At 39.4% G+C, this 20,818-nt stretch overlaps 1 protein-coding gene across 1 annotated transcript in view; it reads right to left on the reverse strand.

Moving 5' to 3' along the window:
• Nucleotides 1-20,818, reverse strand: part of XKR4 (XK related 4) — a 214,622-nt gene that overhangs the window by 75,935 nt on the left and 117,869 nt on the right. Inside the window, exon 2 of the mRNA XM_042808833.1 lies at nt 1,539-1,738. Coding sequence (XP_042664767.1) covers nt 1,539-1,738 — 200 coding nt within the window. The remainder of the gene's footprint in view (nt 1-1,538; nt 1,739-20,818) is intronic.

Here is a 20,818-nt window from a genome sequence, read left to right on the forward strand (position 1 = left end):
GAACTTCCTGGAGCAAGGTGCTGCAACAGTTCAGTTCAGTACAGAGGCACTTTCCTTCCTCTGGCCTTCCTGCTTTCTGCTCTTCAGTCTTTCATGATATTTGTGTTACCTTCTGGATCCCCAGTTCTTACTCACTTGCCAATAATTTCTGCCCACATGCAGCCATAACACAAAACATTAGTGCAATATGAAAGACAAGCTGTCAGATACCCCAAGGTAGAATCAAAAAAGAAGCAGAGAAGGAGTTATTTCTATATCTGTATCGCTGATTGACAAGCCCTGTAGAAGGACATGTGCATGCATTTACCATTTTAAAGAAGTAATCATGCTTGCTGAAAGCATCAGCCTTAGGAAGAATCATAGAATCACAGAATCACAAGGTTGGAAATGACCTGCAAGATCATGTAGTCCAACTGTCCATTGCTGCCACAAGTCTCTAAACCATCTCTCGTAGCTCCTCATCCAGACACCTCTTGAACACTGCCAGGGACGGCGACTCCACCACCTCCCTGGGCAGCCATTCCAGTGCCTGACCACTCTCTGAGAGAAAAAGTTCCTCCTTATGTCTGACCTAAACCTCCTCTGGTACAACTTGCGGCCATTTCCTTGGGTCCTGTTTGTTGCCTGGCAGAAGAAGCCAAACCCCTTCTCATCACAACCTCCCTTCAGAAAGTTGTAGAGTGCAATGAAGTCTCCCCTGAGCCTCCTCTTCTAAACAATCCCAGCTCCCTCAGCCACTCCACATAAGACTTGTGCTCCAGACCCCTTGCCAGTTTTGTTGCCCTTCTCTGGACACTTTCAAAGGCCTCAATGTCTTTCTTATAGTGAGGGGCCCAAAATGAACACCGTACCCAAGGTGCCAGCCTCACCAGTGTTGAGTACGGGGGGTGATTACCTCCCTGCTCCTGATGGCCACACTATTTCCCATGTAGAAACCCATAGCTTGAAGGAAGGAAAGAAAATAGCTTGAAGAAATATAAAGCTCTTATAATGCTCAGCAGCTGACTTGTATTATTTCAGATAAACGTGGCTGAGAACTGATGGATACTTATTCCCCAGACACCAGCATTTTTTTCTCAGAATATCTGCTTTCTTCTTGCATAATGCCATATGAAAGTCATTTCTGGAGTTTGGAGCTTTTTGAAGGTTCACAAGAAAAAGCAGAGGGAGAAGAGCACTGCCCTGAGCAATGCAGTCTTAACATTGTCCTAGTGGATAATCAGAAGAGCTCTTCAATTACAAGACTGCATAGAAAGAAAGCACTGTAAATCCTACCCATTACCCAGGGCAATAAGAAATGTTAAAAAAAAAAAACAAAAAAAACCAAACAAACAACAAAACAACACCAACAGTACAGGCTTTCTCGACAAGTCATAGTTAACAGCTTAATGGAAGCTAGTAGACAAGATTTGCACTTCATGAAAGGAGTATGAGGCACACAGCAGTTTGAAATGTGCATAAATTACCTCCTCCTATCTTGCAGGAAGAATTGCATCTTCCTGAAATGCTAAAAGCAAGTAGATTAAATGAACTCCTACCTTGGAGAGCCTGGAGTGTACGAGTCTGTACAACAATACAGAGCTGCAGGACCAGCTGTGGTGCACTTTCCAGAAACGTGGCTAGCAAATGCAGCATACTCACATCTGCATACTCATACACCATTTTCCAATAAAACCGCCATCTGTCATTCTCTCCACTCTGTCGACTCCGGATACCCAAGTATATAGTGTGGAAATACCTGGAAATAAAAGAGAGAAATTATAGAAATGCAGAATGATATTTTACAGGTAACAGTTTTGCTCAAAAATAATTTATATTTAGTTGTTTTGCTCAAAAATAACCTATATTTTCCCAATGCACTTCAATGTTCTGAACATTTATTTAAAAGGAATATCATGCTGTAATTTGTAATAGTTGATGTGATAATAGTAAACTGAACTGAGGACAAGATTTGCCTTTATAAAACTGTTTACAAAGCTTAGCATTATATACACACATTTGTTAAATAATACCCCTTTCACAGACCCAATTTTCCGAACAGAAATGTAGGGGAGATAAATTGATTATGTGGTCTCCCTTGGAGCTTTTTCAAATAACGGTGGGAAAAAAACCTGATTCTGTGATGGCCTCTACTCAGAAACTGCAAAGAGCAGAGTCCAGGTCTGTGGAGCTCTATGTGGACTTGGAAGACCACCAAGGCCAAGCCTTGCTATGGATGAGCTCCTGATTCTCCACAGGTCTAGAGTTTACTATTACTATGTTTCAGATACAGCCAAATGCATACTGATTTTTCTCATGGATTGACTATTGTAGAAAGAGAGATCTATCAGCAAGTTCCTATTTTAGGAGGAGTGTAGATCTGGCTATGAGTCGCCTTGGTGATGAGAACTAGCTCACTATGACTGCTTCTGTGCAGCAGCAGGGAGCACCAGCAGGAGCCAGGAGCCCAACAATTGTGGTTGTAATTGACAGATAAGGGAATTAATAAGTTGTTGAATCATAGAATGCATGGACAGGGCTGCCAACCACTGGATCAGGCTGCTCAGGGCCCCATTCAACCTGGCTGTGAATACCTTCAGGCATGGAACATTCATAACTTCTCTGGGCAGTCCGTGCCAATGCCTCACCAGCCTCTGAGTAATGAATTTGCTCCTAACATCTAACCTTAATTTCCCCTCTTTTAGTTTAAAGCTATTCCCCTTGTCCTACCACTATCAGATGGTGTAAAAGTCAGACTCTCTCAGGTTTATAAGCTCCTTTCAAATACTGAAAGGCCACAACGAGGTCTCCACAAAACCTTTTCTTCTCTGAGCTGAAGAAGCTCAACTCCCTCAGCGTTTCTTCATAGGAGAGGTGTTCCAGCTCTCTAATGGGCAAAAAGTATGTGTCAGCTCTGAAGGCCTGTTCAAGCAACTGGAGAAATATCTGTTGGCCATCAGCCAACAACATAGATTTCAGTGGATGCCAGAGCACTGATCTGTTTTAGAAAGCAAGGGATATCCTATGACAGCATGCCACCTGGCTGCTGGGATGCTTTCCACGATCCTTGAAGAGCCTGCAGTGGTCTCCTGAGACATGGGCCATAGCACAACGATCACTCTGCGTGGCCACTGGTCTGCTCTCTAACCTGTCAGGTGTGGGGCAGGAGCTGAAGGAAAGAGAAAATCTGCTTCATAGGAGGCTTTTTATCTTGTTATTCTGTCAGAAAATCTGGACTCCCACTCTGCTCCTACAAACATAGTTTGTAATAATAATTGAGGCTAGCTGAAAAAACAGTCTAACTTAGTGAAAAGTTTTCAAGATTAAGATACTGTCCTTTCTCTCTCTGACTCTGCTACATCGTGGACCTGAAGTAATTTCTTATGATATTTTGATCTTTTTAATTATTTTCACAGCCTTTTTTAAAGCAAAACTGTATTTCCTAATGAGGACACATTTAACAAATTTTAACAACTTCTCAACTGGTTAAGATACAGCATTCCAGCATTTCTCCTTCTTCTCATATGCTTTCATCATAAAATCCTTCTCACACCTAGTAGAACACAGTGAGTTGTGAGGACTATGTGTATCAGCTGCCTGTAACCTTTTGTTCTAATCAGTCCTAACTCCAGAAGTACCTGGGTACTCTGACTGACAGAAGAACCCAGGGTTCAGCTGTCCCAGCAGAGAATAAGCACCCAACAGACCCTCGTACCCAATGTACACATCGGAGCAACAGCTTCACTCAGGAACATACATCAAACAAAACCAGGGAGCACCACAGAGCTCATATCTGAGCCAGCAACACTTCTACTGACAACACACATCACAGCAATAGAAAAGCAAAAAACATTAAAAATCAAATTTAAATTAAAACTGCATCAGTTGGCTCTGAATTATAGGAGTTTCTTTGTTATTGTTTGTTTGTTTTTACAGTTTTGCTAGCAGAGTCCTTTCAACACCTAAGTTTTTGGTTGCAACTGATTTAGTTATTCCTAGGTCTTTAGAGTCCTGCATCACAACAGAGACAGGCAAGGTTTGCATGCTGTTCTGCAGTTTGTGTTTCGTGGGTTGTTTGTTTTGTTTTGGCCTGATTCATATGTCCTTCCAAGGGGCACACCTGGGAAGAGTGCACTTAGTGGGGCGGACAGCCTCTTCAGCATCCTTCTTTTGAGATATCCCTGACCCTTGCCATAAATATCTAAAGTAGCTTTGTCTGCTGAATGTTGTGCCAAGAAGCTCTAACCCTGCCAACAGAGCCATCTGCAACTTCAGTTTTACAGCATTTGTGCAAAAAATACTTTTCCTATTAGGAAAATGACATGCTGTGCCAGGCAACATCCCTTAGGGTTCTTCACCTGCTCTGCAGAGTGGTTGTGCATGGCAAATACGTTGTGATTAATGAACCCTTATGGAAATATTTCCTCTCCCATTGCACTTTATTGTGAAACATTGGCAGTGAGTTATTGGGGACTGGGGAGTCATTGCTCTTTGTCTACTTTACTCTCTGCAATTTAGACAAGAGGCAGGGGAAGAAGATACTTTCTCTTTTTACACACCAGGGACCAAATTTCAGCCCAGGGTGTTTATTTCTGTCCCATCAATTTTGGCCAAATTGCTGGCTAAAATGAGCATTTACACACATAATTACTGTCACTGATTTATAGGCATAATCAGGTGATTAGACAGCTAAACATCCTCATTTGCATCCACAATTAATTGCACCAGCAATTGATGTTATGTGTGCAAATTAGCAGTTATTAAAATAAAAAGATTGTTTCATAAAATGCTTCATATATCAAAGACATTTTATACCCACGGTTAAATTTTAAAAAAAGAAGAGAAAGTTCTTTTCTTGTTGGGGTTTCCAAATATAGTTTAGAATGTGTCATTATTGCAGTGCTATTATATATATGTGCATCATGTAATTGCATTTTAGACACTGTTACTGAAGTCCTATTGTCAGGATATGCTATAAATGCTATGCAGACACACTCAAAGGCAGTTCCTGTCCTGAAGAGTTGTTTTCATTCTGGTCGTCTGGTATCATTCTAGTGGAGCTCACATTTCTCCTGAGTTCAAGCTGTGGCCAGTACACTCACATTCAAGCAACATATAAGAAGGACTCATGACAGCTCTGGCTTTGAAACTATCTTAGGTTTGTTGTGGAGCATGCTGCTCAAACATGAAGTTTCAGACGCGTTATTATTCAGTGGTGATTATATCTTAAGACCTAAACTTCGGACATATGCAGTTCCCTACAAATAGACAAAAACTGCCTACACATTTCCCCAAAAATCATTTAATTGACAAAAAATAAATGACAAGAAATGATTAAGCGAGAGCAGTAGTGGGAGAAAGGAAGAACGGGAACTACAGCAACAATACTGCTACCTAGGAAAGCAACTACTTCATCTAGTAAGTCAAGATTGTTATGTTTGCAGAGAAAATCTTAAGTAATAGAGTTTCCTAAAGCTAGAGAAAGTTAGAAGACTAAAAAATTGCTACCAGAAAGTTAAATCAGATATTTAATTTTTTTTTTTTCCTTCCTCTGAAGCCAGAGCACTGCTTAGCTTGTCAACCATATAGGCAAGCTTACTACTCAGCATGAAGAGAAGGGAGTAGGAAGTAATACTATATTCCTAATAATCAGATGGCAACATATATATTGCTCTTTGAGAACTGATGCCTTTTTTACTCTCAGGAGGAAACAGAGAATGCTTCAGCATGAATTGCTTTAATTTATTTCAGTATATCATAAGACATGGTATATATTCCATTGATTTCAGGGTTATGATTTATATCTGGGACAAGATCTTGAATGACATTCTTTTTCCATTATATTAATGAAGGAAGGCAGTAAAGTCAAAAGCAAACAAAAAAGCAGGTTAATCCCTGTTCTGCCTACAAAAAGTGTTCATGATGTAAGCCAAACAGAAAGAAAAAGTCACCTATATTTGTAGCTGTGGAAAAAATTCTGTACTATGGGTAGATCAATTCATTCTCATGAAAAGGTGGCTCTCCAGAGTTTCAAAAATCAAGAATTCTCATTTTGCTCCAGATTTCCATCCTAAACTTGATGAGAGGTCAGCTTTGAGTGAGATATCTACATTTAAAATACATCTAGTGACATTTTAATTGCATAATTAAAGCATGCCCAATTGTGCATTTAATTGAGATGTGGTAGTGTAATTATATGATAATACTAAATATTTATAGGAGTGCTTTCCAAGTTTAAAGGGCTTTACAAACAGTAGTTGATTAACTCGGATACGTGTAAATAGTCTGACAGGATTCACAGCCCAGGAATTGGCAGCTAACCAACCTAAAACCTTCCTGGAGAGCAAGGTATAGCATTCACACAAAATCAAAACCAGGTGTGGTTCTCTAAACCAATAATGGGAATGAATTGTCCCTATCTGGTTTGCAAACAAATTTTCCCTTCTTTCTCCCTTGTTTTAAGGAATGTGTTTGTCTTGAATACTCTCATCCAGATAATACTCCCTCAGCTCTTGCTCCAGTACAAGGCAGACAAAGAAACTCCCCAAATACCTTGCAAACAGGAGGCAATTCCTCAGATCTCAGTTATTCTAGAAGAGAGAACTGAGTAGGACATGAAAACCAAATCCTGATTGCTTGTGGACCTGTTCCCTTGAGTGCAGAACTGATCTCACTGCCCATGGTTCGGCTTCATCAAGGTCTTTCAGTCTGCTGAGCTACTCTGGGATTCGATCCCAAATGTTGCCATTTGTCCTCACCTCCTTTCTTCCAGCTGCACATTTTATTGTACATCTATAGCTAGAAATTGAGATTAAGAACAGTTATATTCAGTAGCTCTTTGTTTAGACAGCGTGGGCAAGCATGGGCATGCACAAGCATACAGCCATATGCAAGCCCAGTCTGGTTATGGCTCTGAGCAATTCTCGCTACAGATTTTCATGTTAATGAAACCATCCATCTGATGGTAATACACGCAGCTCTGGAAAAAAGCCTTCAGTTTAGAAGTGTCAAAGTTTATATTGCTACCATGTGCTTCATCTAAAAAGTCCTTAGGATGATACACATGAATGAGAAGCCATTTGCATTCTTTGGAAAAAATGGAAATGTTCTGATTTCATGCCTCATGTAGTCCATATTTATTACAATTGCCTAAATCAGTAGAGGACATTTGCTTATGTTACATAATCTACTGAAACATTTGTGAGAAGATCAAAAACCATTAATGGCTAGCTGCAACAATCCAAGATGCTTATTCTGATGTCTGATTCACCCTGGTATCAAACAGGTCATTAAACAATTTAGCCATACCATGAACAATTGCTCCTTTTGTGTTAGAGGTGAGGAGAATAAAAATCACAATTGAAGAGCTTAAAAAAAGTAGAATAAACAGCAATTCAGATAAGTGGTATTTTCTTCTGTTGCCTAGTTACCAGAAAAAACGTAACTGTATTTGTATCTCAACAGTATTTGTTGTGTTAAATAACAACAGATTGTTCTGTTTTGCTTCTTATTAGGTAAGCATGGGTTTGCTTTCTTATTAGGTAAGCATGCATACATAAAAAAGTTTATTTAGCAGCAATGCTTACTTTCTTATCAGAACATTCTAATGCTTATTCTTTTTGCTCTGAAGAAAGAGATAAATCAGTTCAGTTTTAATTCCCTTTTCCAGGAAGGTACAAGCCGTAACAGCCTATTCTTAATTTTCCAATCAAATTATTTTTTGATGGCAGCATTAAGGTTTAATGTGCAAAGGGAAACCACAATACATCCTGTAGCACAGCAGTGACCAAAGCTTGTCCAACCAAGCATGGATCTGGCAATTTACCAGCAGCCAAATATATGGGCTTAATTTAGTTTAAATTATGAGTGCAGCATCTTCACCTGTGTCACTGAGATGAGATCCACATGAGGACAGATCCTAATGGGGAATATTTAATCATAAAAACTGTTAAAAGCCTTATTTCCAGAACATACCTACATTATCAAAAATAAAACCAACCCCCCACTTCTTGTATTTAATTTCCTCTTGAAGCGTTAAGATTTCAGTGAAATATCTCCTTTAATACAAAGCAAAACACTTTATAGGCGTAAACAAAGTGATTACATCCGTCTCATTACAACCACTAAAGCGTTCTGCAGCATATTCCATGACTGGGTGATCCTTCCCAAATGGCCATGACTAATAGCAGCATTTAATGGCCATCTGAATTTTCATGGTTACCTGAATTAATCAAATGTGACCAGTCAACCCCAGCACCCCTCCTTATCTGACAAGGCCAAACTGTGGACATGCAGTATGTGAAGTGCTGGTATAGGGAGATGGTAGAAGTGGGTGTGATGAAATGCGAGTTTAATAAGGAACAGACAAGATGACCAAAGGAAACCCAACATTAGTGCATTTTCTTTACTACGTACCATAGGCCAGAATACAAAATGAAGAAGAAACAAAGTGAGAAAAATTTACAGCCTGCTATACATCTTCAGACCAGTTGTTGCTACTGATGCTATGTAACAGCCACTTTTTCTATTTTAATCAGAGACTAGCATTTAGGTATTTAGCACAGCTAACAGCTTCTACTCATGTAGGTGCTCATGTTTCCTGTATTACATCACACACCTATGTGCTCTTTAACCACAGTGTCTGCTTCATCAAAAGCTGATGAAATTGTTATGAGCCCCTGAGGCCTCTTGGTTTCCACTGCTGGGAAATACAGGAGTTTCCTATATTTTACTAAGGATGCAGCCCTGGAATCAGTTGCCTGTGTGAGAGCAAACCCCTAGGGACAAGAGGCTTCCTAAATGAACACAGAACAAGACCAGAGAGAGCAGAGATCCATGTTCTGTATTCCCTGAGAAGCCAAAGGCTGTCTCTTTGTGTCAGAAGAGTCCACGCAGGCTTCCTAGATCAGCAGCACTTACTCAAATTCATTAGGGAAACATGATTTTGTTGGTTAATGCAGGGACATTCTGAATAGCTAAATCCAGTTCCTGACTCCTCTTCAGCCTCCCTCTGAGTTTCTTTACTTTCTACAGACTGAACGGCTTTTCAGGCTTCTACATGGAAACCCCTGTCTCTTGCCTTTACTCTTGTAAAGAAATGGGCATAGCTGGACAGCACTGCCTCTGACTTCTTCTAAGCACTGGCTAGCAAGTGTATTTTCCAGTCCTCCAAAAAGCAGCTGTGCGGCACCCCAACACCAAATTAGGATGAGTCTAGAATAAGGCAAAGAATTCTTGGTGCCTTTCTTAGCCCTTTAGTAGTTCCCATAGGAGCAAAGTACACAGCAACACACTGCAAATCAAGGTCTCAGGGCTGGAGCCATTGCAGCCTGGGGGCAAGCTCACCTCCTGGGTAACAGTGTTTGTTATTCACACTGCACACATAGAGATGCTCAGGCCCCTCTGGGAAGCTGAGTCTCTCCCAGCATCCATCTTTCAAACCATTTCCAGAGGGACATGGGCTATTTATCACTCTGAACCATCCACAGGGAAGGGCTCAACATGGAGATGAAGCTTGGGAGCAGATAGCAGGATAAATACCCTTGAGCATTCCTGCACCAGTTCACGGCCAGCTTTGCTGGGGAACCCTTCAGTGGCAAGCTGGTGAACATCTGGTCAAACTCACCTCCTGGAAGAAGCAACAGCTATGCTCTGTTACTTACAAGAACCCATGTTGTCTGTTACTTCCTCTGGTGTCTTTGATAAATTAAATAGATGAAGCTGCCTGAAGAGCAGGCAGCTTTCCAGTGTCAACTTCCACAGGACAAGAGCTGACAGCTGCAACCTCCTCGGTCCAAAAAAGGGAAAAAAAAAAAAAAAAAAAAAAAGTACATTTTTAAAGCAGTGGAGATGCCTGAAGTACTTTTTGTGAAAGTCAAAAGAATCAACCGTAGTGCAAACACTACAGAATCAGAATGCATAGGATACGGGCTACATATTATCCTCAAAGACAAAATAAGCCCATATTTTATCCCCACTGACAAAATATAATTAGTTTCCTTCCATATAAGTATCTGTTTCCAAGACTACTGGTGTGTGCCAGGATAAATCCAGTTGTGACTCTTGGGGTCCAGCACATGAAGCAGGAGAAGCTAGCTGCCTCCATTAACCACTACAAATTAACTATTGGCAACTTTCCGCTTCCTTCCCCCCAAAAACCTTCCAAAATTCTTGTAAGAGTTTTGTTAGAACCTGCCTGCACTTTCTAGCTTAGAGGAAGCTTACAACTGAGAATTTTGTTTGGAAATAACTATGCTGTAAATAACTATTTTTTCAGCCTACTTATACAGGAGTCTGTATTTCAGGTTTTCCTTTTGAAGTACTCAGGAAAAGCTTTCAGTAAATCCTCTGATACAGAACACCTAATTAGTTGAACACTCTTGTTTGGATGGAACAATCTTTAAGATTCAGGAAGGAATGTGGGATTAATCACTCATTAAGATACGGACAGACGGTACTTTTGTGATTTTTATTGATATTCAAATGACTGTCAGTATTATTTAATAGTTCAAGCTAAATTCCAGTTGGTGCTTAGAAGTGGTTCTGACTAATGGAGAATGCACTTTAATTGTTGCCTGCTTGAAGAACTTTATACAAGATTCAATTCAAAACAAATCTGCCAGCTAATAGTATTAGCAGTGCTGAACAGCATCTCACAAAGTAATGATCTTGAATATTAAGTTGAACACCGCACCATGAACTCTACCCATGTGCTTCGCAAATGCAACATTCAGAAATCTTTGGAATAACATTTTTGGCTCGTGTTTTGCATAGGGGGAAAAGTCTAGGACAAATGGCAACATTTTCATTTCAGCCTTTCATCAGTTCCCATAGGCCAAATCCAAAGAGCCTTGGTGAGAAAAAGGCCCTTAGGAATCTAATGGGAATTTTACCTTTTTACACACCCTGGTTTGATCTCTTACCAATATTACAATGTACAGTAGGGCTTTACGAAAAAAAGAAGGAACTTAAGAGGTGACATGCTTGCAGTAGCATACAAGCCAAAGGAAAAAATAGCAGGAGCTGGCAAGACAGCAGTCACATTAATACTTGAAGGCAAATGCTGGTCATTAAAGAACTACAATTTTTAGTTTAATGGGAATTCTCCTTTTCATTATTAGTTACATCTTAGCATATAGCTCAAAATCCAAAAAGCACTAAGAATAGTAAAATGCCTGTAAGAATACACGCCTCAAGGAATAGCTGGTATTGAAGGACATGAATTTATAAGAAATCCTTAAACTCCCTGTGAATTCAGTTTAGCCATTTTGTTTGTAAAGATAATCAGAGAAGAAGGCAGAGAGAACACAGACACACCACGAGAATGAAGAACAATTTTTCCTTTTGTGACAGTAATTCCCTAGACAAACAGGACAAAAGAGAGCTGACTACATCAATCTCTGTTATAGCATATTTTGAGGAGGACAACTTAAGGGAAATATAAACACAACGGTCATTGAAAGGGGCATGACATAATAGGCAGGGACTTCAGAGCCTCATAAACATCACATGCTACTATTAGCTCAGAAAGTATTCATTCCTGAGCAGGGAAAGCTCAAATGAAAAGACTATCTAAGAGAAACAAATTGCATCAGAGAAAATATGTATTATCAGTAAGTGTTGGTCTACACAGACAGTTACATCCATTTCATTGAAAATATGAATTTAAAATGGTTGATTCAAGCACTTAAACTCCCGACCAGATATTTTCTTTACAAGTGATTTGCTTTGCTGGAAGATTGATTAAGAGTCAGTCTGAGGTAAAGTGAAAGGCTGAATTAAGTCAGTAATGCTGAATTAGTCCTCACCTGAAGGCCTGAAAAAAAATAGCTAAGGTTTGGCATATGAACGTTTTTAATACTATTTTTAGTAGGGGCGAAAAATCTGTAAAGTTCTGCAACACAAACACAATCATTTTTGCATACAGATGCATATGTATAAATCTGTCATTCCCTTTCAGTACAGGACTTTTTATTCCATTAAAGACAGTTATAACAACCAATAAAGGGCCTGTAAAACTTAGGAGGCTGTATTGTTAAAAGGTAATTAATACACAAATGTACATTACAAATCTACAGCTGTTATTAAACAGAACAAAAATCTGTGTGCAGATAAGTTTCAAATAGTTACGCACCTAAAAACAACACTTTCAGTATCAAGTCTGAATTCATTGGCACAGAAGTTGCACTGAAAATTAGTATGATTAATAGCCTAATGTAGCACTGGAGCACTTTCAAGAGGGTAGAACTGGACAGAGGACTGCCAGGAGCCATTGGATCATCTACTCTTAACTAGAGCAACAGGGAAAACACTGGAGCCAAAAGGCTCAACTGGGACGTTGTGGAGGTGCTGGTCCTAGGAAGCAATGAAATTACTTCTGAAAAATTCTTTGTGATACCAGGCAGAACACCATTAGGGATATCAATAACCATATATAGGAAAAAGTTAACTCACCCAAGCAATGATAGTCTCTATCCACAGAGCACTCCTCAGAAAGTAGCCTTCATCTAAGAGATATTCTCCCTTAGGAGGCTAAACCTTAAATGAGCCTGGGGAGGGGTGGGTGCAGGGTCCACCACTTCTGGTCACTGAATTGCTTGCATCTGTGCTTCCTGGACCAGCCATACTCCTTCACCAGGTGCTCAGTCATCAGTTCAGACCATGACATAACAGTTTCCTTACAGGACGGAACATTGATTTCCCACTTAGCATCAGGCAGTGCTAGCCCTTTGCACATGAGAAGGGAACTGTCCCCAGTGATGGATTCTAAAACACAGTGCAGGTTAGAAATGCTCTGAAGGGTATCTCCAAACCTTGATTTGGCTCAAGTACATCCACTAAGACTGGCGAACTTAGAGTTTACCCTTCCACTACAAACTTAATCACAGCATCACAGTGTGATTGAGGTTTGAAGGCACCTTTGGGTCCATGTGGCCCAGCTTTTGCTCAAGGAGGGACATGCAGAGCAGGATGGCCAGGCCTACATCCAGGTGGCTTTTGAAGATCTCCAAGGAGGAGGCTCTACAGCCCCTGGGCAATCTGTGCCTGTGCTCCATTACCTGCACAACACAGAAGTGCTGCCTGCTGTTCTGAGGGAACCTCCTGTGCTCCAGGTTGTGCCTATTGCCTCTTGTCCTTACGCTGAAAGGAGCGTGCCTCCATCCTCTCTGCATCCCAACTTCAGATACACATTGATAAGATCGCCCTGAGCCTCCTCTTCTACAGGAAGAAAAGTCCAAGATCTCTCAGTCCTTCCTTACAGGAGAGGTGCTCCAGTCCCTGAAGGAATATCCTGAGACTGGGCCTTTTGTCCTGGAATGTTAATACTGAAACTATGAAGATACTGGTATGGTAGATCTTACGGTCAGTTTTATACACATAGCAGTGGTAAACAAATGAAAGCTTACAAGCAAATTGAATATAAAAAAAATGAAATTCTAACATCTGTAGAGCAAGCAGGCAATTCTTTAACCACCAGTCCCTGCCACTGAAAATCCCTCAGATGCATACCAGATGCCAGAGCTTGAATTCCTTGTTCAGATTGACACCCCACCTCCAAATTATCTCATATCTCCAAGGCTAATTCTTGGCCTAGATTACAGTTTATGACTTCTTCAAGGCAAATATGATACATGCCTTTGTAGCAAATTAAAAAACTTCTCTGCTTCAAAAGTGAAACTGAAGTTCTACATAATGTTAACAATATGGCTGCTTAATAATAAGACTGTTTGCATTATTTGCTTAAATTGAAGGCCACTTATATTAACCCAGGCAGCAAATTGCATGAACTTCCTTTAACCTTTGGAAATCATTATGAAATTCAGTATTTTTTGGCCAATTACAGTAGCCATTTATGGGGCCTGTATCCCTTCCATGTTAGCTAGGTAAAATACCAGTGTCCCCATTATAGTTCCCATGAATGACCTAAGAGCAGAACAAGATTTTCCATGAGCATGCAGCAGCTCAGAATTTAAGTCGTATTAGAGGTGAAGATGGAAAGGCATGTAAATATTCCTGACAAAGAACATAATAAAAGCTATGAACTGCTCTTAGCTTTTGGTGGGTGCAGTCAAGAACTTGCTCTCTCTGCTGGCATAGCTGACACCTGACATTAAAAAGAGCTTGGGGAAGCAGGAAAGCTACTTCCGAAAGTTATTCTTTTCCTATGGAGAATATTACAAAGATAAGGTGTCCTTTTTCAGGTCCACCAGTTTCCTTTCTAACAGCAATTTGTTTGCTTACAACCTGCTCCCAAGTCACAGGTGCCCAGAGTTTCCAGTGGAAATTTAGAAAGGGAAATAACTTGAAAGGCTGCTACAGTACACAGAAATGTGAACGTATAGGAAAGGCAATGCAAACACACAGGAATAAACAGCAGCAATTCCTGCATTTTCAAAAGAAAAAGAGGGACTTGTGATAGGTTTAGAAAGAGGGAGACTACTTTCTCAGGCTCCAAAAGTGCACAGCCATGGCTGCTCTCCATTTGCCCCTTGCAATACACCACGCTCTCTGAATTTTCAGCCTTTCACGCTCTGCTGAGAAATAAATTGTTTAGGTCTAGGAGGTCTAAAGCTAGCTCTACTAAAGGCCTATGTATTAGTGTTCAAAGATGCATATCATTTCCTACAGCTAGAGGCAGCCATTTAGATTTGGCAGATGTTATTTTATTTGTTCAGGCTGAAAGGTCACTATAATTCTGCCAGCTTTATTTTTCGTATTTAAAATGTCACCCCAAACAGGTAGCTAAGGTAACGCATTTGCTTTCTACATATCTTCTACCATTTTCCATGTCAGAGAAGGTCTTTTATGTCTTAGGAATGCTAATTAAGTTTGAGAACTGGTCTTCGGAAAAAAAACACTTGAAGGAATTGAAGCACCTTTTTAAGATGATTGTCTCAGTTTTAAGGGTGTTTGACTCTATTGTTTTTCAGAGGGTCTTGACATGTTTGCTTCTGGCAGCATTTCTTTTCTCTCTCTAAGTGTCTTCATGCAAGAAGAAAACTAGAATGATCTGAAAGGTTTCCTGCTACTGTCCTCCATTTCTGTGCTCACCTTTACTTGTCTCTGCAATTTGCACCTACATAGAAGACAAATTTGACCCCTTGAAGGCTCTTTCAAAAAAAAAGGAATTGAAGTCATGACTGTAGGGATGTTGTGTGGCAAAAAAAAGGTAATGACTGTGCCTTCTTCTAGGATAGGAGCACTGTGGAGCTACAGAAGATGGCAAAGAAGAAAAATTATCTCACTCCAACAAGACTTCAGCAGTTCTAAGTATGCTGGTTTGCCTTGCCAGATTTCTCCATGGAATACTTTGATTCTTTTTCTAATTAGGACCCTTTTACCCTTTGCTGACATTTGTGATCCAAGTATATATAATGCATTTCAACTGTCATGTTGGTCAAATATGTTTAACCATACCCGTAAGAATCCTGTTTGCTTATTAACTTACTTACATCAGGCACATAATGGCATAAGGATCTCTATTTACAGTGTTTAGTTCATGCACTGTGCATTCTTTTAAGAGTTAAAGCTCTTGTTTAGTGTTATAAATTGAAAGGAAGAAAAAAATATTCTGGTACTGAGATATAATTCTGAATGGTTTTCTTAGTACATTCTGTTTTTCCATCTTGTGCTTGTCAAGACAGACTTGAAAGCTAAAAGACCAAAAAGAATCTCTACAAGAAAAATGCTTATTTTCCCTGTAAAATACATTAATGATCAACGTTGTCTCTAAGGACCTGTGGTTCTTTCTTCCTTATTGTTGTGCATCATATTCTACAGCAAACTGCAGACTGGCATGAAATACTTGTGAAGTACCGAAACTCTAGGTCAAGATAAAGACCATCGTTCACTCTTTTAATTTGCTTTGAAAATTAAGTTTGAAAAAGTCCACAGAAAAATCTGTTCCTGTGCCAAGAGCTTCCTTTTGTAGTGACTATTTAAGTACTTTCACAAATGTGTTTTTATCTGTTTTTTTTTTTCTTTCTTTTTTTTTTTTTCCCTTCCTGACCACATGGTTTGAACATACAAGTCAATGTGACCTTACAACTTCCTAGGGGAAAATTAGTTGCAGAGAGATGGCATACAAAGAAAGAGACACAAAAAAAATCAGTGGGTTTTCTGCAAAATACACTTAGTGTTTCTTGGCAGTCTATGCCCTCAACTCCCACCTTTGCTTTAATAGCATTTGCTGTGATTTTCTTATCTTGCACTGAATGGTCCAACTAGAATTTCATTATTTGAAAAGTGCATTCTATTCACTAATGTGTATCTGATTAAGCTTGGCTCCAGATTACTCTATGTTAGAAACACTTTATCGGTACAACTTCACAGAACACTGAGACATCCCACTTATCAGAAAGCACTGGCAGAAGACCAACTCTGATTGAAATCAAAGGTACTGAGCCTTCTGACCTCCTTCAAAAATTAGGTCTGACTGAACAAATGGGATAGGTTGAGGATTTTATGTGTATGTACATGAAGATACGCATGCACATGTGCTCCATATATGTATGCTCTCACATACTATCTCATTCTCTTATACATCTCTTGAACACCCTACAGGAGTCTATATGCTTGCTATCTAACTTTTTTCTACAGACAGAGATTCATTAAAAACATTCTGGGAAAATTAAGGCAGAGCAATGAGGCAATATTGACTGAATTTATCCCAGGTAATTGCACCAAAATGTTATCTTCCAGTAGGTTTCGCCAAAGGCTATGAACAAGCTCAGCCATAAGCACCCTCTTCAGCCCACCTCACAGGATGCAACTCCCTCATAGTTCCCAGGCTTGTATGCTAATTCAGTGGACTGAATACAGAACATAATACCTTTATTTCGCTATAATTTGCTGTCTAGCTGTAAATGCTTCTACTACAGCTATTTCCCCATACAGGTTAATCTGGTGCTTAAATTGCCATAGCTACACTTAGATCAGTTTGTCTAAAAGAAGAGCAGATTAAAAATAAGTGAACCTGATCTTTGCCATTCAAAATTAAACTCAAACAATAAATAAGCCAAACAAACCAATTAACCAAAAACCTGAATGAACCAGTCTAAATTTCATTATTTAGCTGGCTTCCAATAATGCTTTTTTTTTTTTTCATGCTCTTAGACTTCAGTATCTCAAGCTGGCCTGGAAGCTGATTTCAGTCTGGAGCCAAATTTCAGCCTTCTGGGAATCTGGCCTATATTTGCAAAGGGTGGACCTTAACCAGGAACAGTGAATGCCAGAAATCATAAGGAAGACAGATTCTCCTGAGACCTCCAAATTAATTTTAATGCACCTCAGGAATTTGACTAAGCTCAAGTTAAGCTCTTCACATTTGAAACTGCTGTTCAGGGCAAACCTGTGGGGTTTCATCCATCACTGTCTTCTTGGCTTGATTTGAACTGTATTCTGGCAATGAGGGGAAACACTTCAAGCAGAAGGGAGAAAATGATTAGCACAAGGAGTGAGGAAAATTCAGTCCTAATTCACCCGTGCAATATATCCCACATAAACTTGCAGAATCACTTGAATGATGATGGATAGGCTAACAACATGCTCAGTATGAAAAGATCAGACACAGATCTGCAACAACGGGTGTGCGCACAGAGCTGAAACAACTGAATTTAAGTATTATACTCAAAAGCCTGATGAAAGTTTTGACTTGTCAGAGTAGCCAAAAACACGTAATGTCTCCAGTTTCATTCATGAGGAATGTCAGAACGATGGCAGTCTCCAGAGTTCCCACCACACTGGCCTAGCGGAATGACCCCTTCATCTACTCTCAGTTGTTGTCCATAGGGGATGTACTAACATTTATATACCTACCACTTAGATATGGACTCAATCCAGACTATAATCTCAATCACCCTTTTACACAAGGGGCTCCTAAATCTCTTATTCTGTTTTTCTGGCCCAATCAACTTGTAACTATCAAGAGAACAGTGTGTTCTTATTACAAGCCTTTTCTGTGGCCTTCTGGCTAATTAATTCCCAAGAGACAGGCAGTTGGGATGTGCAAACCCACAGGCTGGGAGGATGTGCAGGAGGTTCATGCACTACTTTAGCAGAGCTTGACACACCAAACTGTAGGGCAATGCTGTTACAGGTTCTATAGTTTTAAGCATTAAGACCAAGAATCAGTGGCTAATTTTTAGCATCTAACCAAAAGCAGATGAAGTTTCAGATGTCTCCTGTCTCCTCAGTATTGCTTCCTAAATATTATTCTGTGTTGAAGGTAAAATGAGACAGGACATTAATTCGAATGCAAAATAGTAATTTTACATTCTTTATCTCCTTGCATGTGTCTATTTGAGATGGCACTATTCAGTAATGTGGTAGTTATATTTGGAGGCTAATTAAATTAAGACCTGCTAAATATTAGCTCCCTGGGATGGCAGGTGCTATATAACTGAAAGAGATTATGTCATGCTAAGGGCTTTTTTTTTGTTTTCTTCAGAAGATTATCTCAGAAATCCTCCATGTGTTTTAAAACTGAAGTTTCATTAACAAGTTGTCAACACCAGCCCTTCCTCCCAGAACCCTCTCTGTTCTCTCCTACTCTTTTCCCAGAACACTAGCTATCTCGAAGCATCTAGAATGGCAAAGGAAAACCTGGCTTTTTTAAATGAGGAGAAGAAAGTAAGAAACTGGAGAAGTTTATTTCCTCTCAGGGCTACAAATACTTCTCTGTCTCACACACACACAGTTACCACATACGCAAACAGAGATAGGAACATACTTGCAGAACGCATATGTACTTTTAACAGCTAATTTTTCACACATAAATATAATTACATTTTAAATGAAACAATAAATTGCTTTTATATCAAAGAAGAAATGAGCAGAGATTTTTTACGCATCTCGTTCCTTCACTTCAAATTCTTTTTTAAGCTTCATTTCTGCTATATTAAATTAATAAGTTAGCACAGCACCAATTCCAGTTTTTCTAAAATGGCTAGATGCAAGTAAGGGCTCTATCATTCAATTTCAATCAGGAAAATAATTGCTTCATAGTAGACACTGGTTATAAATCAAAATGTAATATTCCTTTCACATTTCAGGAAATAACAGCACTCTGCTCATTCCTTAAAAGTCATGGCTATCCCAGGTACTTCCTAATGAAGACTGCTATCCTCCATCTGTGTCACATCAGAAACTATTTTCTCCCTGCTCTCCTCTTTTACATCATGGTTTCCAGTGGTTATTAAATGCATCCTGGCCAGCCATTCTTTTAAATTAGCATCCCCATAAGATGCGATATCCTCCTGAATTCCCCCAAGAACCATTCCAGCTGTAATCTACACTTAATATTGAATTTGCACCAGAGAAATTCATTAGCTATGGACAGTATAAATCTTCCTTTATACATGCTTTCATTTCATTCATCCAAGACCACCATTGCCCTTGGCTGCAGCAAATTTGGCCTCTTCCCGATAAAATCAATTGTTAACACACATACTGAACAAAAGTTCCATGCATTCAAAAAGGATTAGTTACACCTCAGACCCAGAGATCATTGTGTACATTTACGCTTTGGCAATGGCTTAAAATAAATAAATACCCTGTTTGTAATATACATAGGTTGCTCCAAAAGTGATGCCTCCTATTTGTTTCCATGGAAACTACAAAGATCCAAAGAGCATGATATTATGATTTGATGGAGCAAATTCTCAGATACAAAACATCATTTTTTCAGCATAGTCAACACCACTAGGTATGCATTTTTACCAATGATGAACAAGATCCTGCATGCTCTACTCATAAAAATCTGCACCATCAGAGGTGACAGACTGCCATGGGTCACTACTGCTGAAACACATCCACCCACTGCCTCACCATGCTCACCTCAACTGTTTGGTTTATATAAATGTTCAGCAAGCATCAGTGAATGTCAGTGGGTGCAATTTTTTCTGCATGGAGGAATTCCATGATGTACCATTGTTTCATATGCACTTCCATGTCAGATGCTATTTAGTCAGGCTGCCCCTTTGCTGCTGTCTGTCACACGGCAAGAAAATACAATGGAATAGTGGTGGGAAGGTTCAACCTCTACTGCTATCCCACCAATATCTGCCTCTGACATTGTGGGCCAATATAGCAAAATGGGAGGCATTCCTTGCTGAGCAGCCCTTGTACACACTGCTTCTTTTCTTCACAAAATGTGGGGATATTACACAGAACTGACATAACAGTGTTAGGTAAGGTTATGGATTAAAGTTCTAAGTCTACCTACGTAGATATTTGACAGATTGCAAATATTTAAATATTCCTTCTTCCAATAATACGAATAGGTGGAAGCAGACCTGTTATGGGTTTATATACATGTAACAGAAAATAGCAATCCCTCTCTATACACACATGATATACATACATAGAAAAATAAAAACACACAAATATTCTCACTGCTTTTTGCAATTTTGTTTTAGTAATTCAGATTATGACATGGTATCCAGTAAAAGTTGGAAAACTAGTATTACATCCTTTAAGAATCTTGTCAAATTATATTCTTTTATGTTCTCTTTATGATCCCAACAAGTAAAAGAGCATGAATAATAACTCTTGAAAATTGTAAATTAGGAAGCAGATAAAGGTAAAGCAATGTAGCATGTATGAACTATATCATTTGTCACCATATGTCTTTAAATGTAATCTTCAAAATTGCTTTATACTTTATAGCTTTTTCCAATAAGGAATGCAACAACATACAGTATAATTATATCAACATGAGTATATACAGAAATTCTACTGGCCTTGATTTTAAAGGACGTACAAATCCTGCGATGGGATACTTTTCAAGAATGATAACAGAAACACTGAAAGCAATGATCATGGCAGCCTAGAACTCTTG

This window comes from Centrocercus urophasianus, unplaced genomic scaffold, assembly GCF_019232065.1.
Source record: "Centrocercus urophasianus isolate 14NV4802_14NV808 unplaced genomic scaffold, USGS_Curo_1.0 seq_11, whole genome shotgun sequence".
In the NCBI taxonomy this organism is placed as follows: Eukaryota; Metazoa; Chordata; class Aves; order Galliformes; family Phasianidae; genus Centrocercus; species Centrocercus urophasianus.